General features: G+C 31.7%; 2 protein-coding genes across 3 annotated transcripts in view; one reads left to right on the top strand and one right to left on the bottom strand.

Annotated features, from left to right (window-relative positions):
• Nucleotides 1-1,119, bottom strand: part of LOC109423211 (sodium-independent sulfate anion transporter) — a 151,912-nt gene extending 150,793 nt beyond the window's left edge. The window contains exon 1 of one of the 2 annotated variants that reach the window (XM_062846062.1): nucleotides 501-1,119. The gene's annotated coding sequence lies outside the window, so the exon portion shown is untranslated. The remainder of the gene's footprint in view (nucleotides 1-500) is intronic. The other variant, XM_062846059.1, reaches the window with a different exon arrangement.
• Nucleotides 1-22,664, top strand: part of LOC134290472 (uncharacterized) — a 46,429-nt gene extending 23,765 nt beyond the window's left edge. Inside the window, exon 2 of the mRNA XM_062857624.1 lies at nucleotides 19,945-22,664. Coding sequence (XP_062713608.1) covers nucleotides 19,945-22,664 — 2,720 coding nt within the window. The remainder of the gene's footprint in view (nucleotides 1-19,944) is intronic.
• Nucleotides 22,665-23,133: the final 469 nt, after the last annotated feature.

Genomic DNA, 23,133 nt, shown 5'->3' with positions numbered 1-23,133 from the left:
GAATTTTCAGCAAGTCAAACTCTAGCTTTATTTATTTTTTGTGTTTGTTTATAATGCATTGGCTTCCCGAGATTTGTTTGAATCGTAAATCGATCTCTTTAAATATAATATTAAAATTCCCTAAAAAAAAGTACCTAATGTTGAAAAATAGTATGATGCTCGATTATTTCAATATTCAAATTAAAAATAGTTCGCAAATAATCAACCATGTAGACCCACCCTATTTAGATTCCATATGATTTAAAAATACATAATAGATAATAAATCAACCTCTGAAAAAACTTTTAAACAAATCTCAAAAGTTCTGAAATGTTATCCAATTATTTAGTTTTATTCCCCCAAACTTATTTTTATCGTGCTTTTTTTTCGATTACGCTGAAACAAAACATGTTTTCATTTCTGCGACCGTGTAAATCAAAACCGCACAAAAATACATGAAAGAATTTGTCATATTTATATTCCGTAACGACGTTTAAGAAAGGAGGCATGAAAAATCTTACCTGTTTGGATATCCAGCTAACAATATTTATGAACAAAATCTCCAACTGTAGATAATGCTTTGTTCACCCTGCTTCCAGTACCTAGTCAACCAAATAATAATTAATCCGCCTTCCGCTACACCAGACTTAGACACTGCACCAAACCACTAAGCCGTTTTCCACTGCACGAGTCTACACTAATTGCAGCTGTATAAATTAGAGCACTGTCCACAATGTGTTCATGCACTAGTTTTGCAATTAAAAATTTATTAATTCAACTAGTATTAGCACCATTCAGTTAACTCAAATTTACACTTAATCATCAAATTGTTCTTAACCATTGGCTATAGCTCGCCCAGACAAACACCACCACCCGTTCTCGAGCTTCTCAACGAAGTCAACGCACTCGGGACTTCCGTTTTTTTTTCTTTTTTTACGAATCAATAACAATTTGTCTCGCAGGGTTCGCACGCACGTGCAGAAATATCCGCCTTTTAGATCTGCAGGTAAAAATGCGTCTAGCTCAATCGCGATCTCGTAAACAACTGAACCTGCACCGCCAAACCGAGCTGCCATGTAAAGCAACGACCGCATCGTCGTCGTCGTCCCCGTTCGTAGATCTAGCGGCGTGTGCGGAGCAAGCGGTGTGTAAACAAACCATTTTCCGCGATCGTCGTCGGGTCGTTCCGTTGCGTCTTGCAGTGAATCGTCGTGTACTTAGCTAGCAGACAGCAGAACCTGCCTAGCCGAACCGAACGCGGGTGCCTACCTACTAGATGCTTAATAGCCGACGAATTAATTTTCCGTCATCGTCCGTTCAATGGAGAGACACCTGTTTGCGCGTTTTGAAGTGATATGGAGCGGTGCGTGTTGTTCAGTTATGCATACTGCGCGCCGGTTAGCGATCGCGTAGAGACGAAGCGCGCCAAACCGTACCTATACCTACTGTTGGTAGAACGAAGTAAACAGCTGATCACTCATTGCCGGTATCACGCGCTTCGAAAGCAAAAGTGTGTATTTACGATCGTGCAACAAAAAAAATGTTGCGAGTTGAACTACGTGACGTGACGTAGGAACGGTTGAAGCAGTCACGTCACAGCTAAGAAGCCGTTCGTAAGTCCTATGATTATTTTGAGGTATCCAATGTTGATATTCCATGCCAACAGTAGGAAATACGTATTTAGAAGTCTGAGGCTGATAAAATGTATCCTGCCACACAAAAATGTTTAATAGTTACACGTTTACAAAATCTGTTCTTACACTCTTCTGGATATGGATTGAAGAATATCACCAGTAAACCAAGCTAGATTACCGTAAAAGAATGTATGCAAATTTTAAGATTTTTAGATGAAGGTACGCTAAACTAGAGAGCAGATTGGTTAAGTAGTTGAAAGAAGATTCAAAAAATAAAAAAATACTAGTTGATAATTCTCACACAAATTTCTCGAGAAACCCCTTAAGGCGAAACTGGGTGTATTTTCTAATTATTTGGTTTTTGATGTTTTTTTTTTTTTTCAATAACGTAGCTAGGGTGTCGATTCATATACAATTTTAGGATTCCCGGATTTTTCAGGTGTGTGATCATACGCATATCAAGTTTGTGCTGAATTTTAGAACTCTCGGAATACTTTGTTTGGAAGTTCCAAGGTGAACTATAAAAAGGTGATTTTCTCGGGTCGTTTTTCATAAATGTTGAGGCAGCCTCTCTAAAGAAGTGTAAATTCTTGGCTTCTTCAATAATGTTGAGATAATTCCATATTCTGAATCTGCAGGCCAATCTGAGCCAAAATCCAAATTTTCGTGAATTTTGGTGCAGGGGCAAAAAGCAATTTGAAGTTCGTATGAGAGCGATTTGTCGAATCCCCCCTCATCGCAGTTTGTACTGGGCGGAGCTGTCAAACAGTTGCCCAGCTGTCAAAAGGTGATTTTAAAAAATCTTTTTGAAATTGATTTTAGGTACCGTCAAGTCGCCATTCACCGTGGGCCTTGGATTTTTTTTTCATTTTATTTTCATATTACAATGGATTTCCACTTTAATTTCACCAATACAACACTAATGGATTGTTACCATGTCAAAACGCGGTTTAGAAACTTTTTACAGTACCATTTTGACACTAAAATATGTTTATATGATGCAATATTTAGCTCAGTCACTGCATTCGTAGTGAAAAAACAAAGACTGCGCTTACGTGATTTAAGCGATTAACTAAATGTAGTTACGATATTATTTCACCAATAAGCAATTAAATTCACCTATCAGGTATCTATTTTGCATTATCGAAGCAAGTTTACCAAGAAAGTACGATTCCACTTATTTTTTTTTATTGAAACAAAAGTGCACGGTAAATGGGTACCCTAAAAATCAATGGTCTCCATTCACCGTGACCCATGTTGCCCCATATAAGTAGAAAAAAATGAAAATTTGAAAATTCGTTTTTCTAAATAAATCTTGCAAGTTATTACTTGAAATGAATATAAACGAAGAGAATTGACTTTGCTAGGTGGTTGTCATCGTTTAAAAAAACAAGAATAAAATCTTCTGATTCACGGATCAGGCGACCTTCCCATCCTCTATTAAATGTACTTCAGTGGATACTCAAAATAACTGGGACAGGTAAAATTTTCACATTTCAAAAAATGTTCAACTCGCTGTCACTTTTCGAAAAGGGCATACAATATTCTCAAATTTTGACTGTAAGTTCATCAACTAATTGTGTATCAGTGGTTCAAATTTGGAAAAGATCGGGCCATTCTACACGAAGCTATGAAGATTCTATAAAAAGGTATAATTATCCGATGGCCAACTTTGAGCTGTTATATCTCCGGATTCAATGAACCGAATGCAATGAAATTTTGATCATTTATGACTAATATAATGTACTTTGAAAAACAGTTGACTCAATTTGAAATTATTAATAAGAAAAAAAGTTATAGCGATTTCATTTATTATATGTTTTTTTTAGTAAATTTATCTATTTGTCATATGCGTCCCATTACTTTCTCAATTAAATGCCTGCTTTTTGGTTGCTTTCCTTTGAAACATAAATATATTCAAGTCAATAAGAGGGAATTTAAAAGAACTATAATTACTATCTCAAATTTTGAAACGATGATGAAGTTTTGGATAAATTGGTGTTATATTAGAAAAATAATCTAATCGTTATAATTTTCTTTCGTGTAAAGAATTTTAAGTTTAGTCAAAAGTTTTTAATAGCTCATCATATAAGTCAGAAATGATCAAAATTTCTTTGCATGCGGTTCATTGAATCCGGAGATATAACAGCTCAAAGTTGGCTATCGAATAATTATACCTTTTTCTAGAACCTATATAACTTCGTGTAGAATAGCCCGATCTTTTCCAAGTTTTGACCACTGATGCACAACTAGTTGATGAACTTACCGTACAAATTTGAGAATATTTGATGCCTCTTTCGAAAAGTTACAGCTAGTTAAACATTTTTTAAAAAAGTGGAAATTTTACCTGTTCCAGTTATTTTGAGTATCCCCTGTATATGGTCGGCGTTAAGTCAGAGGGGACCAAGTAACAAAATTGGCGAAAATTAGATTGTTAAGGCATTTGATTAAGAATTACTTTATCTACTTGGAACATTCACCTGATTTTCTTAATATTACGATTAACGAGAATTATAGCAACATTTTCTTTTGATTGAACTGCTAAAATCGATAATAGTGTGCAGTCAGAGTGGACCAAATGCTTGATGTCAAGAGAATTTGTAAAAAATATGTATTGGTTAAAACCCAATAATCAAAATAGTTTATCATCAAAATATAATACGTTCCCAAATCGTATGACTCTCTAACGCATTTTCTGATGATTATTGATCAAGAAAGCACGTGAAAACACATTTTATTATGGTCAATATCGTTATTTACAGGTCATCGTGTTGAAGCATATTGTGGTATTTCGCGTGCAGACATAGTGGACCATGTGTCTCTAAGAAAAAATAGTTGAAATCACCTTATTCTTCTTATCCTTTCCAAATCAAAATATGTTTGTTTAGAAGCTGTTGGGCATCATATTGAAATGCACCAATACCCGTTTCATGAAGAAATTGATTTTACCGGTTATTTAAGAATTGTGTACTTGGTTCACTCTGTCTGAACGAATTTTTGAGAAACGCCAGTCCTCTGAATAAATTATTATGACCTATGTAACTACAAAATTTCAAAAACGTAACGAACTATGAAAATACGTTCAGAAGTTGTTAACTATTAAATGTTCAAGTTAAGAATTCTTAAAAGGCTCATTAATTGACTACCCTTCATGTGATATTGAACTGCTGTACTTGGTCCACTCTGACTGAACATAAAAATTGAAAACGGTAATCAACAGTTTAATGACAGAAATATCAAATTTAAAACTTCCTGCTCACATTATACACCACTCCTATTAACTGTTGTCCTACTTTTGCATTATTTTTTCACCAAATAAGTAAAAATTTGAGTGTGAACTGTTGGTTGGTTGTAGATTTTCCAAAAATCGTTCAGTCAGAGTGGACTAAGTACAATCAATTACTTAGCAATTTCTCGGTTTCAAGCTTTATTTTACGTTTTTCGCGATCAATACAGAGCGATGCTTTGATGAAAAGTTGTTAAGATTTGTGCCAAAAATTCATGAACATTTGTTGAAAAACTCTATAAGTTGCAAACTTCAAAGTCATTTTTCTAGAAATTAGGTAAAAGACACATGGTCCTCTCTAACTTAACGCCGACCATATCATCCATTTTTGTGAAAAATGTTCTACTTTTGTGATTATTACTTTAATTCTAACCTATAATGAAGGCAATTAACAGCGGTACCAACAATGTTTATAAGATTGATGTAAAACGACAGCCTTTATTCGCCCCAAATTTTCTTAGATCAACGGTGAATGGTGACTTGACGGTACCAAAATAAAGTTCTAAAAATCTGAAAACAATCGTAGTGGCTCAGAAAAAGATCCTTTTTCGTATAAAACCAAATAATCAATACATTTTTCAAAATTCGAAAACCCGATTGTCTTGATTTTACGTACACGGATAATAGGGTAATTTTCCAATTGTTGCACGACTAAAAAATCGCCAATAGTTGCACACCACATAAGAATAACATGGAGTGTGCAACAATAGGCAAGTTTTTAGCCGTGCAACAATTGGAAAATTACCCTACTAATCGTGCTTACATGTGTACAATATTTAATGAGAATCAATTCAAAATTGTCTAAGTTATAGAAAAAACCCGACCAACGCAAAATATTTTGAATAATGTTTAAACTTCACATGGTCGATGAGTGTATCTGTTTATTGAATGTTTTTTTTTAAACAACTAAGAATCGTTGCATCCATTGATACTTCTGCCCATAACTGCATATTTGTGACATTTGCGTTTACCATCAAATCACAAGTACTTTCGACTACCTGAATAAAAATTTCATGTTTGTTCCGGGATTTATGAAAAAATACCAAGTCATTTTGTCTCATTGACCAATATAACCGCAACCGTGTCATCAATCATTCTCAGGTCCGATTTATTTTCTGACAATTTATCTAGCATATAAGACGTGCTGTAGAAAATTCTATTTTTTAAAACTATTGATTAGGAATTTATGGAAAAAAGTTGCATCTTTGGGGTATGCTATCGGACATGTCCTACCCACTCCTTTGTCACTGATATATGTAGATTCATATTAAACCAGTCAGCTTCCTCAAATAGGAAGCATTTAGCAATTCATGGCAGTTGTTTTCGTTATCAATCCTCTCACTAGTGAATGGTACCACCGAAAGCATACCACAAGCAGTCGCTTGCTACATAAAATGCACAGTCGCGTCTGGTTTCTACTAGATCTGCTTTTTATGCCATTTTCACAATCGCCAGAGATAGCTAAACTAGTAGTCATCTGATCAATTTTGTCACGCAACACACGTACTTATAATAAAGTAAGATCCCGTAGCACGTGAAACCGATCGAATTGTCAAACAAAACAGGAAGCGGATAGAACAGTGCGTTTAAGCTGTGTGGTATATCAGATCCGAAGAGACCATACCCACCCACCTATGCTGGACAATTCATACAAATATGTAGTCAGTAATCTGGAACACGACAAAACAAATTCTGAAATGTTGCTTCCCTGTATCTTAATATTCCTTTAAAAAATCAAATTTATTAACGTTATAACTAACAAAATTATTAATATAAAAATAATATTTATACATACGAGGAGCTACAGCGGCATCAATGACAATGAAATTTTAAAGTGGTCCATAGTAACATAATCTGTAGTGTAGTGTATAGTTGATCACTAGACCTACATTCTAACCACAAAGGTAAATGTACAATGTTGTTTTATTTATTATTTATTATTTGAACTATTGTTATGGGCTCATTGATGACGATTTTGTGAAATTTTTTTTTAGGTTTCAAACCTAATAGTTCACTTGCATCTGGTATTTGTATTTATATTTATATTTATATTTATATTTATATTTATATTTATATTTATATTTATATTTATATTTATATTTATATTTATATTTATATTTATATTTATATTCATATTTATATTTATATTTATATTTATATTTATATTTATATTTATATTTATATTTATATTTATATTTATATTTATATTTATATTTATATTTATATTTATATTTATATTTATATTTATATTTATATTTATATTTATATTTATATTTATATTTATATTTATATTTATATTTATATTTATATTTATATTTATATTTATATTTATATTTATATTTATATTTATATTTATATTTATATTTATATTTATATTTATATTTATATTTATATTTATATTTATATTTATATTTATATTTATATTTATATTTATATTTATATTTATATTTATATTTATATTTATATTTATATTTATATTTATATTTATATTTATATTTATATTTATATTTATATTTATATTTATATTTATATTTATATTTATATTTATATTTATATTTATATTTATATTTATATTTATATTTATATTTATATTTATATTTATATTTATATTTATATTTATATTTATATTTATATTTATATTTATATTTATATTTATATTTATATTTATATTTATATTTATATTTATATTTATATTTATATTTATATTTATATTTATATTTATATTTATATTTATATTTATATTTATATTTATATTTATATTTATATTTATATTTATATTTATATTTATATTTATATTTATATTTATATTTATATTTATATTTATATTTATATTTATATTTATATTTATATTTATATTTATATTTTTATTTATATTTATATTTTTATTTTTATTTATATTTATATTTATATTTATATTTATATTTATATTTATATTTATATTTATATTTATATTTATATTTATATTTATATTTATATTTATATTTATATTTATATTTATATTTATATTTATATTTATATTTATATTTATATTTATATTTATATTTATATTTATATTTATATTTATATTTATATTTATATTTATATTTATATTTATATTTATATTTATATTTATATTTATATTTATATTTATATTTATATTTATATTTATATTTATATTTATATTTATATTTATATTTATATTTATATTTATATTTATATTTATATTTATATTTATATTTATATTTATATTTATATTTATATTTATATTTATATTTATATTTATATTTATATTTATATTTATATTTATATTTATATTTATATTTATATTTATATTTATATTTATATTTATATTTATATTTATATTTATATTTATATTTATATTTATATTTATATTTATATTTATATTTATATTTATATTTATATTTATATTTATATTTATATTTATATTTATATTTATATTTATATTTATATTTATATTTATATTTATATTTATATTTATATTTATATTTATATTTATATTTATATTTATATTTATATTTATATTTATATTTATATTTATATTTATATTTATATTTATATTTATATTTATATTTATATTTATATTTATATTTATATTTATATTTATATTTATATTTATATTTATATTTATATTTATATTTATATTTATATTTATATTTATATTTATATTTATATTTATATTTATATTTATATTTATATTTATATTTATATTTATATTTATATTTATATTTATATTTATATTTATATTTATATTTATATTTATATTTATATTTATATTTATATTTATATTTATATTTATATTTATATTTATATTTATATTTATATTTATATTTATATTTATATTTATATTTATATTTATATTTATATTTATATTTATATTTATATTTATATTTATATTTATATTTATATTTATATTTATATTTATATTTATATTTATATTTATATTTATATTTATATTTATATTTATATTTATATTTATATTTATATTTATATTTATATTTATATTTATATTTATATTTATATTTATATTTATATTTATATTTATATTTATATTTATATTTATATTTATATTTATATTTATATTTATATTTATATTTATATTTATATTTATATTTATATTTATATTTATATTTATATTTATATTTATATTTATATTTATATTTATATTTATATTTATATTTATATTTATATTTATATTTATATTTATATTTATATTTATATTTATATTTATATTTATATTTATATTTATATTTATATTTATCTTTATATTTATATTTATATTTATATTTATCTTTATATTTATATTTATATTTATATTTATATTTATATTTATATTTATATTTATATTTATATTTATATTTATATTTATATTTATATTTATATTTATATTTATATTTATATTTATATTTATATTTATATTTATATTTATATTTATATTTATATTTATATTTATATTTATATTTATATTTATATTTATATTTATATTTATATTTATATTTATATTTATATTTATATTTATATTTATATTTATATTTATATTTATATTTATATTTATATTTATATTTATATTTATATTTATATTTATATTTATATTTATATTTATATTTATATTTATATTTATATTTATATTTATATTTATATTTATATTTATATTTATATTTATATTTATATTTATATTTATATTTATATTTATATTTATATTTATATTTATATTTATATTTATATTTATATTTATATTTATATTTATATTTATATTTATATTTATATTTATATTTATATTTATATTTATATTTATATTTATATTTATATTTATATTTATATTTATATTTATATTTATATTTATATTTATATTTATATTTATATTTATATTTATATTTATATTTATATTTATATTTATATTTATATTTATATTTATATTTATATTTATATTTATATTTATATTTATATTTATATTTATATTTATATTTATATTTATATTTATATTTATATTTATATTTATATTTATATTTATATTTATATTTATATTTATATTTATATTTATATTTATATTTATATTTATATTTATATTTATATTTATATTTATATTTATATTTATATTTATATTTATATTTATATTTATATTTATATTTATATTTATATTTATATTTATATTTATATTTATATTTATATTTATATTTATATTTATATTTATATTTATATTTATATTTATATTTATATTTATATTTATATTTATATTTATATTTATATTTATATTTATATTTATATTTATATTTATATTTATATTTATATTTATATTTATATTTATATTTATATTTATATTTATATTTATATTTATACTAGCTGTCCCGGCAAACTTTGTCTTGCCAAGCTGTGGTGGTTTGTCAACTGTTGAGGTCATCGCAGCAACGCACTCTAGATTGATTTAATTTTGATCACGCTAAATTTGTTCCCGGCTCATGAAAAATCAGGATTTTTACAATTTTCATACCCTTTTAAATGATTTTTGTAACTTTTTCTGCATATAAACACAGCCACCATGAATACGAATCAAACCCTGCATAAGTCATCCTGATCGGTTCACCCGTTCGTGAGTTTTGTTGCCTCAAAGGGACATCAAACTCATTTTTATATATAGATTTATATTTATATTTATATTTATATTTATATTTATATTTATATTTATATTTATATTTATATTTATATTTATATTTATATTTATATTTATATTTATATTTATATTTATATTTATATTTATATTTATATTTATATTTATATTTATATTTATATTTATATTTATATTTATATTTATATTTATATTTATATTTATATTTATATTTATATTTATATTTATATTTATATTTATATTTATATTTATATTTATATTTATATTTATATTTATATTTATATTTATATTTATATTTATATTTGTATTTATATTTATATTTATATTTATATTTATATTTATATTTATATTTATATTTATATTTATATTTATATTTATATTTATATTTATATTTATATTTGTATTTGTATTAGTAGTTGTAGTTGTAGTTGTAGTTGTAGTTGTAGTTGTAGTTGTAGTTGTAGTTGTAGTCGTAGTTGTAGTTGTATTTGTATTTGTATTTGTATTTGTATTTGCATTTGTATTTGTATTTGGATTTGTACTTGTATTTGTATTTGTATTTGTATTTGTATTTGTATTTGTATTAATATTTATATTTGTAGTTGTAGTTGTAGTTGTAGTTGTAGTTGTAGTTGTAGTTGTAGTTGTAGTTGTAGTTGTAGTTGTAGTTGTAGTTGTAGTTGTAGTTGTAGTTGTAGTTGTAGTTGTAGTTGTAGTTGTAGTTGTAGTTGTAGTTGTAGTTGTAGTTGTAGTTGTAGTTGTAGTTGTAGTTGTAGTTGTAGTTGTAGTTGTAGTTGTAGTTGTAGTTGTAGTTGTAGTTGTAGTTGTAGTTGTAGTTGTAGTTTTAGTTTTAGTTTTAGTTTTAGTTTTAGTTTTAGTTTTAGTTTTAGTTTTAGTTTTAGTTTTAGTTTTAGTTTTAGTTTTAGTTTTAGTTTTAGTTTTAGTTTTAGTTTTAGTTTTAGTTTTAGTTTTAGTTTTAGTTTTAGTTTTAGTTTTAGTTTTAGTTTTAGTTTTAGTTTTAGTTTTAGTTTTAGTTGTAGTTGTAGTTGTAGTTGTAGTTGTAGTTGTAGTTGTATTTGACCACCGCAAATAAGTCTGTTCTTAATGTACTAGTCGAAATGTTAAAATCAAATCGGATTATTGTACCATTTCCCACACACCAATTTTTTACGCAAAAAATCAGCAAATGAAATTTCTGAAATTCAGCAACTTTTTTGCTGAATTTCAGTACAACGTTGCTGATCAACTGTCAAAATTGCTGGATGGTTCAACAAGTTGAAAAAAAAATTGCTGATACTCAGTAATTTGTATTGCTGAATGCAATCAGCACGCAAAAAATCAGCAAAGTTTGCTAAATACCAAGTAGGGGTCAGAGTCAATGTTCGGGCCACAACAAGTTCTGACACTGTCAAGAGTTTGCCATGAATCACATTCTTATTTATTTATTTAATTTAGGAAGAAAATCTCTCAAGAACTCCACTACATAATTCTAAAGCTTCAGGATTTGAGTTAAATATGTCTTGAAAAAAACAAACTTTAATAAATATTCCGGAAATCTCCTAAGTTTTGAATTAAATTCTGCTCCCCAAAATATCTGACGCAAAAAAAGTATTGTAAAACTTTCAAACATGTTTCAATAGGTTTCTAACTTTTGATTCTGTTGCTTTGGAGTAACATTGATCATGTCAGTGATCAATGTTCGGTTCGTTTGTGTTGATAATACCCTTACTTATCAAATTCGCTGATTTCGAATATGTTGTCCAAATGTTTACAAATTATGTACTTTTTCAATTATTTAAGGATTAATCCAAACCGCGAATAACGCCTAAAGGTAGGCAATGGCTTAAGGAATTGATAGCCGACTTTTAATAAATCGCACATTTTCTTGAAAAAGAGCATTTTCATAAAAGTTTCGTTTATTAAAGCAAAACTGGAAGCATTTCCTCATTTTTTTTTTGGTTTTTGATTTTTTATTAAATAACGAAGCAATATTTTTAAAATCGGTTTTCGTGCACATGTAGAGTATTTTTTACGCTGTAGAAAATGTTTTTCGTTTTTGCAAAAACCATTTTTTAGTGAAATTTTGTTCAAAAATGATTTCTGCAAAAACGAAAAACATTTTCTCTCGCGTAAAAAATTCAGAAGATACCCTGATCCATACTCTACATGTGCACGAAACCCGATTTTGAAAATATCGCTTCGTTATTTAATAAAAAATCAAAAACCAAAAAGTGAGGAAATGGATCCAGTTTCGCCTTAAACTCAACTCTAGGATATCATATTGAAGTAATACAGTGATGTCAAACCTCATAATGTATCTATAGTATGTTTGACAATGTATCTCATTGCGTTACGAAACACAGTTATGGAAAGATCGATTTATTTAAATGTTGATGAAATTTCAATGTCATTTAATAGCTACTTGATACCAGATTACGATATGCCATTCGATAGCAGAAACTGAATCAATACCGTTTCACGGTATGTAGCTAGATTGATAGCTGCAGTCTTTCTATCAAGAACTACAACATATGCATTAGACAGTTATTTGAAGTTGCTATGATAGAAATTAAGAGATGTTTCTTGCACTGCGTTTTTTTTTTTCTATGTTTCACATCTCATCTTTTTTCGTGAAATAAGATTTTGTGGGGATCTCTAAAATGTTGGGTCAATTACATAAAAATGTATATATGTATATAATTTGGGCATTTATGATAATTATCTGAGTCTACTGAGTCTGTTTTGAACATATATTTACCAACAAATCAGGTTTATCTAAGAGGGTTTCAACAGTTCTTGAAGTGACAAATGAATACTATAAACTCATACACGTCATTACACATATTTAAAGGAAGCGGAAGCAGTATGAAATCGTCAATAGCTGTAATCATCTTCGTTTATTAATATTTAATTACCAAGAATTTGCCACCTACACTAATTACGCATACAAACTTCCTATGATACGGCATATGGATTCAAAGAGGCGAATGTTACAGAATGCACCAGGTCATCTGCAATGATATTTTCACCATTGAAATGATATTAAATTTCACCGACATAGCAATAATAATTTCCACAATGATCAAACCAATTCAGGGATAAAAATTTGAACATATTATATGTTATCGAAGATTCCATAAATTGATCAGTTATCAAGATCGAAAAACCCAAATGAAGTATAGAATTTATGTGCACATTTATATACATATGCAGTTTTTCTTTATTCATTTGACGGTAAACGATGCAAAGACGTTTGAGAAAAGAACTTTTGTGACGAGATCGTTTTGAAACGTTGTTCCCTTATATCAATTAACTTTCTAACTAGAACCAATGAGCGGCTAATAAGTGCAGATTGCTGTTCAATCCTCGACAAAACATTTCCTTCATCAATTGTCCAACGGTGTGCAACATGAGGAAACATTCAAACGATAGGTACAGACGGGACACTTTAACGCTCACACTGTCGATTGGTTTTGATTGCTTCATAAGGCATATAATATAAAAATCTACGCTTCGCTGATTCAAGCTCAGTAGAAACATTCACCGAACAAGAGATATGTATGGGGATATGTATGAAAAATCTTGGTTCTAGATGGTATCAAGCACCAAATATCTAGAAGATCATGTCGTTTTGGAAATAAACAATTATGTGCTAGTTTTTTTTTATAATTAATTAAATTCTTCCCAGTTTGAGTTGAGCACCTCGATAGATCGGACGTTGTGATCTAGACGACACAATTAAATAGATGTTTTCGGTATGTTTTCGCGATCTCTGAAGAGATGATTGATTAGATGGTTTAGCCATATTCGCTTAAACTTAAAATGCTTTAAAGCACCGTAGTTAGTTCCTTGTACCTACAAGAAAATGTGTTAAGCTTCTTCAACACTCCGAATACCATGATAATAGTAGTTTACGCAACAAGGTGCAGAATGACGATTTTTACAGCACGAGTCATACATTTATTATTATTATTAGCTTTATTAAGGAGATTTTCAGCCCGCTGCTGGTTCATCTCCAAAACGAGTCATACATTTATCCAACGAGGCTTGCCGAGTTGGATATTTACGACGAGTGCTGTAAAAATCGAGTTCTGCACCGAGTTGCGTACAACGTTTTTTGCAAGTTCATAAATTACCGCTTGAGGATAGTTTTTAACTGCAAACTGCACACTGATGTTCATAGCCATGTTTAAGAAGATCTGATCATAGCAGGTTATACTGTGCAGTTGTCACAATTTTTCATAACTGCGTCCAGGAAGCATCAAGAAGTTGATCGAAACTGAAAACAGTGCTGTAATGGTTCATTACGCAACGCAAATCAGTGCTGTGATGAACCATTATAGCACTGTTAATTTGGCATGAGCATGAGCATGAGCATGAGATGACCGTACAATTCGTAGTTGCTACTCCGTTACTGACCAGAACAGTCAACATTGCACAGGGAACCAAATGGATGGGGCCTGGGTGTAGCTTTCCATCCTCAATGTGCAATTTTGAAGGTTCAAAACTTTATATTGTCAGTACCGGCGCCGGCCACGTCCTTACGGTCATCGGGGAAGGGAAGGAATGTTGGTGTGACATCCGTTGCTACTAGAGACCGTGTGTACCTCCGCATCCCCACGGTTGTCACAGGAAGGACGTTTGTTAGTGGGAAGGGAAGGGATAGAAAGTTACATAGATCTGGATTCACATTGGTAAGTGATGTGAGCTATGCAACCCTTGATATGATTTAGTCTTCCGCCAGCCGGCTATCGGAAGAATACAATAACTTTATTGTATGTTTGTGTATTAAATTTAATTATATACCGGGTATGAATATTTTTTAAACCACGCTTATGTCGGATCCACTCGTAATAACGCACGTTTTAAGCTTATCGTTTCTCAGTCAGAAAATAAACTGTATGCAAATCCGTTTAGTGTTACTGCCAATGCTGAAAAACCGAAACACGCGCCGTAACTTTACGAGTGAACTGGACAACCAAACAACTAGAATCGTTGCTTTTGAGTTTCATCTATGTTCTTGTATTATTTTTTTCCGCGTTCCCGTGTTAATAGGATTGGGGCTAATAAAACCGTTGTACATATTTATTATCCGCGAATGTTCGCAACGCGTAATATAAATTGAAGGTGTGATGAACAGAAATACATTATCGTAAATGTTCGAAAAAGATATCGAAATTATGGAACTCGGCACGAATAAATCGACGCGGAAAACGTGGTCTACTTGTCACTGTATCGCACGGTAATCTTGACCTTTCTAAAGAAAGAGATACTTCGCCGTTTTGATCGCTGATTGCCTGCTTGTAAATCTGAAATAGAAAAAAGTATTAAATTGTGATACGTTCTCCACTGTTATATTTTTGTAAATTGTTATTTATATATAGTTTAAATTTACCTCCATCCCTTTGAAACAAACGGTATATTAGCAGTGAAAAATAAATAGAATAAAATAAATAAATAAATAAATAAATAAATAAATAGTGTAAAAAAGTACACCAAGTCTTGATCCTGGAATGTTCCTGCATTTAAATAAACCAGGCTGGAAAATAGCAAGATCAAAACTTGAAATGGTAGATCTTACACCGTAACGCACCATTCCAAGGTGATCTACCCACGTTACGGGTGAGTTATAGCACTGTTAATTTGGTGTGGGAAAGTAGGCCTTTACCTGTCAGATTTGCTTGAGATAAAACAGCCTATTACGATGAGAAATTGCAAAAAAAAAATATTTACGCGGAATATCGTGATCAGAAAAAAGTTGGAACTTTTACTTTGAGTAGTTCGTTCTTAGCCGCCTGTGAACCGATTTTCAATTTTCTTTCAGAGATTTTTTACCCAACTTTTTACTCTTATTTTATACAAAATTCATGTTTTTAGGGATGCTCATTTTTCCTCCAGCATAGCGTAGGTAAGGAACTTTTTTTTTAAATTTGATATTTTTTTGTTTGCATGCTTAAAATTCGTGACAACTGCAAAACGTGCTTTCTGCTAATAAGGCATAGTGCAGAGGTAATACAAAATGTTCGCAACTGTCTTGAACATCCCTAGCTACGATCAATTGCAGCTCTCGATGAGCAAGCGCTCCAGTGCTCTTGCCAAGCATCCTAGAGGGTTAGGGTCTTCGGCAAAGTAGTCAAGAATGATTGGTGCAAGTCAATTGGCTCAAAACTGACTGAGTTATAATGGAAAACAGACGAATATAGAAGCCACCGCCCAAGTGGCGCGATACCCTAACTGTTATCTTTCAATAAGACGCTCTAGTGTTCTCGGTATGCATCCTAGAGGGTTGGAGTTCTCGGCAAAGTGTTTCGAATTGATTGGTACTACATTTTTACGTCTTCGATTTTGATCTAGATCTGCTAAAACTGATCTAGATAATTTTGATCTTTCAATACGATGCCCTAGTGTTCTCGATATGCATCATAGAGGGTAGGAATCTTCGACAAAGAGCTTTGAATTGGATAGAGCTACATTCTTACGTATTAAGTTTTGATCTAGATCTGCTGAAACTGATCTAGATAAGTTTTGTTTTTTAATATAACGCTTTATACAATATGTTCTGGATATGCATCCTAGAGAGTTGGAGTCTTCGGCAAAGTGTTTTGAATTGACTACGTTTACGTCCTCGGTTTTTATCCAAATTTGCTAAACTGATCTAGATAAGTTTTGTCTTTCAATACGGTGTTTTAGTGTTATTGATATGCAGAGGGTTGCAGTGTTCAGCAAAGTGTTTTTGGATTGGTTGGGACTACATTCTTACGTCTTTGGTTTTGCTCTAGTTCTATTTTAACTGATCTAGATCAGTTGTATCTTTTGTTAGGATTTTTTAGTGTTCTAGATATGCATCCTGAAGGGTTGGAGTTTTTGAAGGAGTTCTTCTTCTTCTTCTTTATGGCTCTACGTCCCCACTGGGACTTGGCCTGCCTCGCTTCAACTTAGTGTTCTTTGAGCACTTCCACAGTTATTAATTGAAGGGCTTTCTTTGCCTGGCATTGCATGAATTTGTATCTTGTGAGGCAAGCACAATGATACACTATGCCCAGAGAGTCGAGAAAATTGTCCCGACTGGAACGGGAATCGAACCCGCCGTCTCCCGATTGGCGATCCGTAGCCTTAACCACTAGGCTAACTAGAGACCTATTTTGAAGGAGTGTCTTGGATTAATTGATACCACATTTACAAGCCTTCGATTTGGAGGATATATATCAGCTGTAGGTACCTACTCTAGACATTTTATTCTTTTTGCATTGTAACCGTGTGTTACAAGAGATGGCATTTCACCGTAGCGATTCACTGCGGCGTCAGTTTATCGACCACACTGGGGATAGGAGCATTTTCACCACACCAAGAAACCAGTTTCTCTTGTGTTGGGTGGTGGGTAAACCAAGCGCTAGTGCGTGCTCTTGCCCGTTCGCCTAGGATCGAGTGTGGCTCACGCTTTCGCGCGCATCGCTCTCCGGCGCTCTCCCGTGTTTTCACACAGCAGTCACCGAATCATCACCATGGTGTTGCCGGAGCGAGAACTCTCCGGTGTTTCACCGCAGCGCGCACTCTGGCGCAAAAACCTCACTGGAGCGCGCGCCCGGGTGATATTTTACACTTTCACCGGAGAGAATTTTAAATCGCTCTCGCCGTACTGTTGTGTGACCTAGTGCTCAGGGAGCTAAGAGATTTATTTCCACCCACCAAGCTTGCGCGCATCCGAATCGCAGTGGTGGATCCACATATAAGAGACGGGCTCCTGTTGAGATTACACAGCGTGAGTGGTGTATTTTCTGTTTCTCTTTCCTACACTGAGGATATGGACATCTCTGGTTACAAGATTTTAAGATTTTTGATATGTGCTATATGTTTTTTTTGGATACTGTCACGTCCCTTAGGTCATTAGGTGTTGGGTTAGTAGGCTTAATTAAATTAAAATGTATAAAAATTGTATGTTTGTTAGTAGGGTTAGCTAGATTTAAATTCAAATGATGTAAAACATTACAACGGTACAGAGTGGGTACAAGGAGCAGACATGTTGGGATACCCATAGTGGGTACAACATGATAAGGCGGGCGTAGATCCTATACAAAAGGGGTCGTGGAACAATAACTGTCTCCATAGAGAAGGGGTTGTAAGGATTAAGGCGTAAAAAAAATCCGCCATCCCTCATTAAGTATCTGGCGTTCGTGTGCTTCGGATCGATAAGAAATTGTTATAAAGTGTCCTAGTTGCAATATAAGTGAATGGCTTGAACGATTTGGGAGAAGATAAGAAGTTCATTCATATATAGAGATGAACCAGCCACGGGCTGAAAGTCTCTTTAATAAAGATAATTAAAAAAATAAAAAAGTTCATTCATGCTTCTACTAGATTACAGCGAACTCCTCTGCGTTCAAATTTTTTACGTAGCAACATTTGGCGCAACCTGCTCGCCCGCCTCTGCGCAGTACGTAAAAAATTTGAACGCAGAGGAGTTCGCTGTAACCCAAGTAACCAAAAGTTCAGATAAAAGGGTACTATATAAGCTAAACAGCTTGTTCGAGGTCGCTCATTAGCCTTCTAAGCAGCTTCATTTTTAAGTAATTTTGGAACTTGAAAGTTCACATAAGCACGCTGGATAGCCTTCTAAGCAGCTTCTGACAGAACTTTGTCAAAATTCATGCAGAAACAAAAATGTGTTTCTCAGAATCACACCCTGTTGGTGGGGGTGTGATTCACGTCTGGAAATTGCTACTGATAATTATAATTTCACATATGTCGCTGCTATGTAGATTTGAACTGGATTCTCCTGCGTGATAGCCTGCCGACTTGCCGCTGCGCTGCTGAAGACACTTGACAAAGTCAAGCTAACTTCACTACTGTACAAATGTGCGAAACTAGCTGTCGACAGAAAATCGATTCAAGTCAGACTTTACCTGCTGTCCACTCAGTCGCAGCTGTAGTACTGTGGTAGAGCGTAGGGCTCTCACGCAGCGACTGTCGGTTCGAATCCGACGGGCGGCATTTTTTTTTTGCTCAAGCCTAGTATTCATTGATTTGATAAATTCATATTTGTCTTTTATTCGTGTACGCTTAAATAGTTGTTTTCTGTAAAAGTAATGAATTTAATCTTCATTGAAACACAATGCTACTGAACTGAACTTCTATGAACTTGAAAGTTCCGACAAAGTTCCGACATAGCATCTTAAGCAGCTTTAAAGTTCCGCGAAGTTCAGATAAAGTTCCGAATGGAACTTTCTGGCTGCTTAAGAGGCTAACAATTAGCCTTGCCGGAACTTGTGACCGAAGTTCCAGCAAGGCTCATCGTTAGCCTCTTAAGCAGCCAGAAAGTTCCGTTTGGAACTTTATCTGAACTTCGCGGAACTTGAAAGTGCATTTTGTCATGGGAAGCGGAACTTTTGGTTACTTGGGAATCTACCCACGTGCGGCCGCCGCCATAGTAAAAAACCATTACGTCGACGATTACTTGGATAGTTTCATCTCCGTCGAAGACGCTGTGGACGTAGTGAAGGAAGTGAAATTGGTCCACTCGCTAGGTGGATTCGAGATCCGTGGTTTCCGTTCCAACTCTATGGATTTCCTTCGTGAAATAGGGGAACCTGCAGCTTATGAACCGAAGAATCTAATTTTGGAAAGATGTTCTACTATTGAGTCCGTACTGGGGATGTCCTGGGATCCAGCAACCGACTGTTTCTCTTACTCGTTTAATCTGCGGGACGATATGCGTTCAATACTCGACGAAGGATACGTCCCTACGAAACGAGAGGTGCTCAAGGTCGTGATGAGTCTTTTCGACCCACTTGGACTTGTCTCACACTTCCTCGTCCACGGGAAAGTCATAATTCAGGGTACATGGGCTGCTGGAACTGGGTGGGACGAGCCAATCAACAAAGACCTAAACCAAAAATGGCGCCAGTGGGTTGAACTCTTTCCAAAGCTCAATGAGCTGAAGATATCCAGATGTTATTTCTCCTCGTTCCCGTCCAGCATCGATGATCTGCAAGTGCATATTTTTGTTGACGCCAGCGATATTGCTTACTCATGTGTCGTATATTTCCGATTACTACATGAAGGCCGTGTCCAAACAGCGTTAGTAGGAGCAAAAAGTAAAGTGGCGCCAATAAAGACACTGTCTACTCCACGGCTCGAGTTGAAGGCTGCCGTCCTTGGAGTACGATTTGTAGCAGCCATGCTCGAATATCATTCCCTGCCGGTATGCAGTCGATTCTTCTGGAGCGACTCAACTACAGTACTTGCGTGGATCAGGTCCGATCACCGAAAATTCCATAAGTTCGTGTCAGTGCGCGTAGGAGAAATTCTAACCTTGAGCGAGCCACAAGAGTGGAGATGGGTTCAATCCAAGCTAAATGTTTCTGACGACGCGACTAAGTGGAAGGATGGACCAAATCTTGACTGCAAAAGCCCTTGGTTGAACGGACCCACATTTCTACACCTTGATGAAGCGGCATGGCCAGAGCAACGGTTCGCGACTACAACACACGAGGAACTTCGGATTGTGCAAACCCACTGGAACCGGGAGTTTGTTGTGGATTATTCTCGATTCAACAACTGGACAAGACTGCAGCGCACAATAGCATACGTCATCCGTTTCATGAACAGCTTGCGACGAAGGAATGTTGGGCAGAATTTAAGACTGGAAACACTCACCCAAGAAGAGTTATCGAGCGCGGAAGTTCTGCTGTGGAAGATGGCACAAGAGGAAGTATATCCAGAGGAGCGATCAGTGCTAATAAAAACACTTGGTATTCCAAATTCTAAGCACGCTACAGTTCCTAGAACCAGCCCCATCTACAAAACTTGGCCCTACATGGATGATCAAGGAATTTTGCGAATGCGAGGTCGCATAGAAGCAGCGAACTATCTACCCTTCGGTGCGAGGTACCCTGTAATTCTTCCGAAGCAACACCCAGTAACAACATTGAACGTCGGATGGTTCCATCGTCTTTACCGTCATGCGAATCGAGAGACGGTTATTAATGAACTCCGTCAACGTTTCGAGATTGCGAACATGAGATCCATCGTTCAAAAGGTCGCAAAGAATTGCGCATGGTGCAGAATCAACAAAGCTTCTCCAAAACCACCGGTGATGGCACCTCTCCCTAAGGAACGACTTGAGCCATATGTAAGACCCTTCACATACGTCGGTCTGGACTACTTCGGACCGGTGCTTGTCAAAGTAGGCCGTAGTCAAGCAAAACGGTGGATCGCACTCTTTACATGCCTGTCCGTTCGTGCTGTTCACATGGAAGTAGTGCACAGCCTGTCTACGGAATCATGCATAATGGCTATTCGAAGATTTGTATCACGCCGAGGATCCCCTGCCGTATTTTACTCGGATAACGGCACCTGTTTTCAGGGTGCCAACAAACAACTATTAGAGGAGATTGCTGCAAGGAATGAAGCAATCGCTTGCACTTTCACGAACGCCGATACAAAGTGGAAGTTCATTCCACCTGCCACTCCACATATGGGTGGCGTGTGGGAACGCCTGGTCAGGTCAGTGAAGACAGCAATCGGATCGGCTCTGGAACATCCTCGTAAACCGAACGACGAAACATTAGAGACGATCATCTATGAAGCTGAAGCATTAGTGAACGCCAGGCCGCTCACATATATTCCGTTAGAGTCAGCAGACCAAGAGTCGTTAACACCTAACCATTTCCTTTTGGGTAGTTCTACGGGCAACAAAATCGGAACAACTGAAGTGTCTGGATACGCTACACTCCGTAGTAGCTGGAAAATGGCTCAACATATCGTCGGAGAGTTTTGGAAAAGGTGGGTGAAGGAGTATTTGCCCGTTATAACACGCCGCAGTAAATGGTTCGAGGAAGCTAAGGACATAACGGAAGGAGATTTGGTTCTCATTGTGAATGGGGCTGGACGGACTCAATGGATCAGAGGGCGTATCGAAAAAATCTTCGTTGGCAGTGATGGGAGAGCTCGTCAAGCGCTTGTTCGAACAGCGAATGGAGTTCTACGGCGACCTGTGAATAAGCTAGCGGTGTTGGACGTCGAAGGAGAATGTGAACCTACGAGACTTCAGGAGTACCCGAGGCATCACTTAGGTTCACGGGCGGGGGTATGTGCCGCCAACACCCCTCGGTGCAGCGACGCCGCTGCTTGTGGAGACACTTTCTAACAGGCCGCACATGAACGATTTGTCAAGTGTGACACTTGGTGTGACAGATGTGTAAAAGCGACCGAAACATGCAAGTCATGAAAGATTGATTTTCTTTTCCGTGAGTTTACGATACGAGAACTATTAGCCTATTAGCTCAAAATCCTAAATAACTATAAGTTTATTTCCAAATCCTACATCTAAACGGTGAATTTGTACTTAAAACTAGTGATCTGAATTGTTGTTATTGTAAGTGAATTAAGATTGAAGCTGATTGAACCTAAAAACTAATATGTACACATTCTTATAGCTAAACACAGATTCACAAGGATTGTCGATACAAACATTTACAAATTTCCACCTGAACTTAACTGTAAGTAAACTAAAAGTTAATTCTAACGGAGCTTAACATTATTATGTACAAAACATTTGTAGCAAACACAAATCTAAGGGATCTTCGATACGATTCCTCCCTATTCTGTAGCGCAAT

Source organism: Aedes albopictus, chromosome 1 (genome assembly GCF_035046485.1).
Source record: "Aedes albopictus strain Foshan chromosome 1, AalbF5, whole genome shotgun sequence".
Classification (NCBI taxonomy): Eukaryota; Metazoa; Arthropoda; class Insecta; order Diptera; family Culicidae; genus Aedes; species Aedes albopictus.
This window is presented reverse-complemented; position numbering and strand designations above follow the sequence as displayed.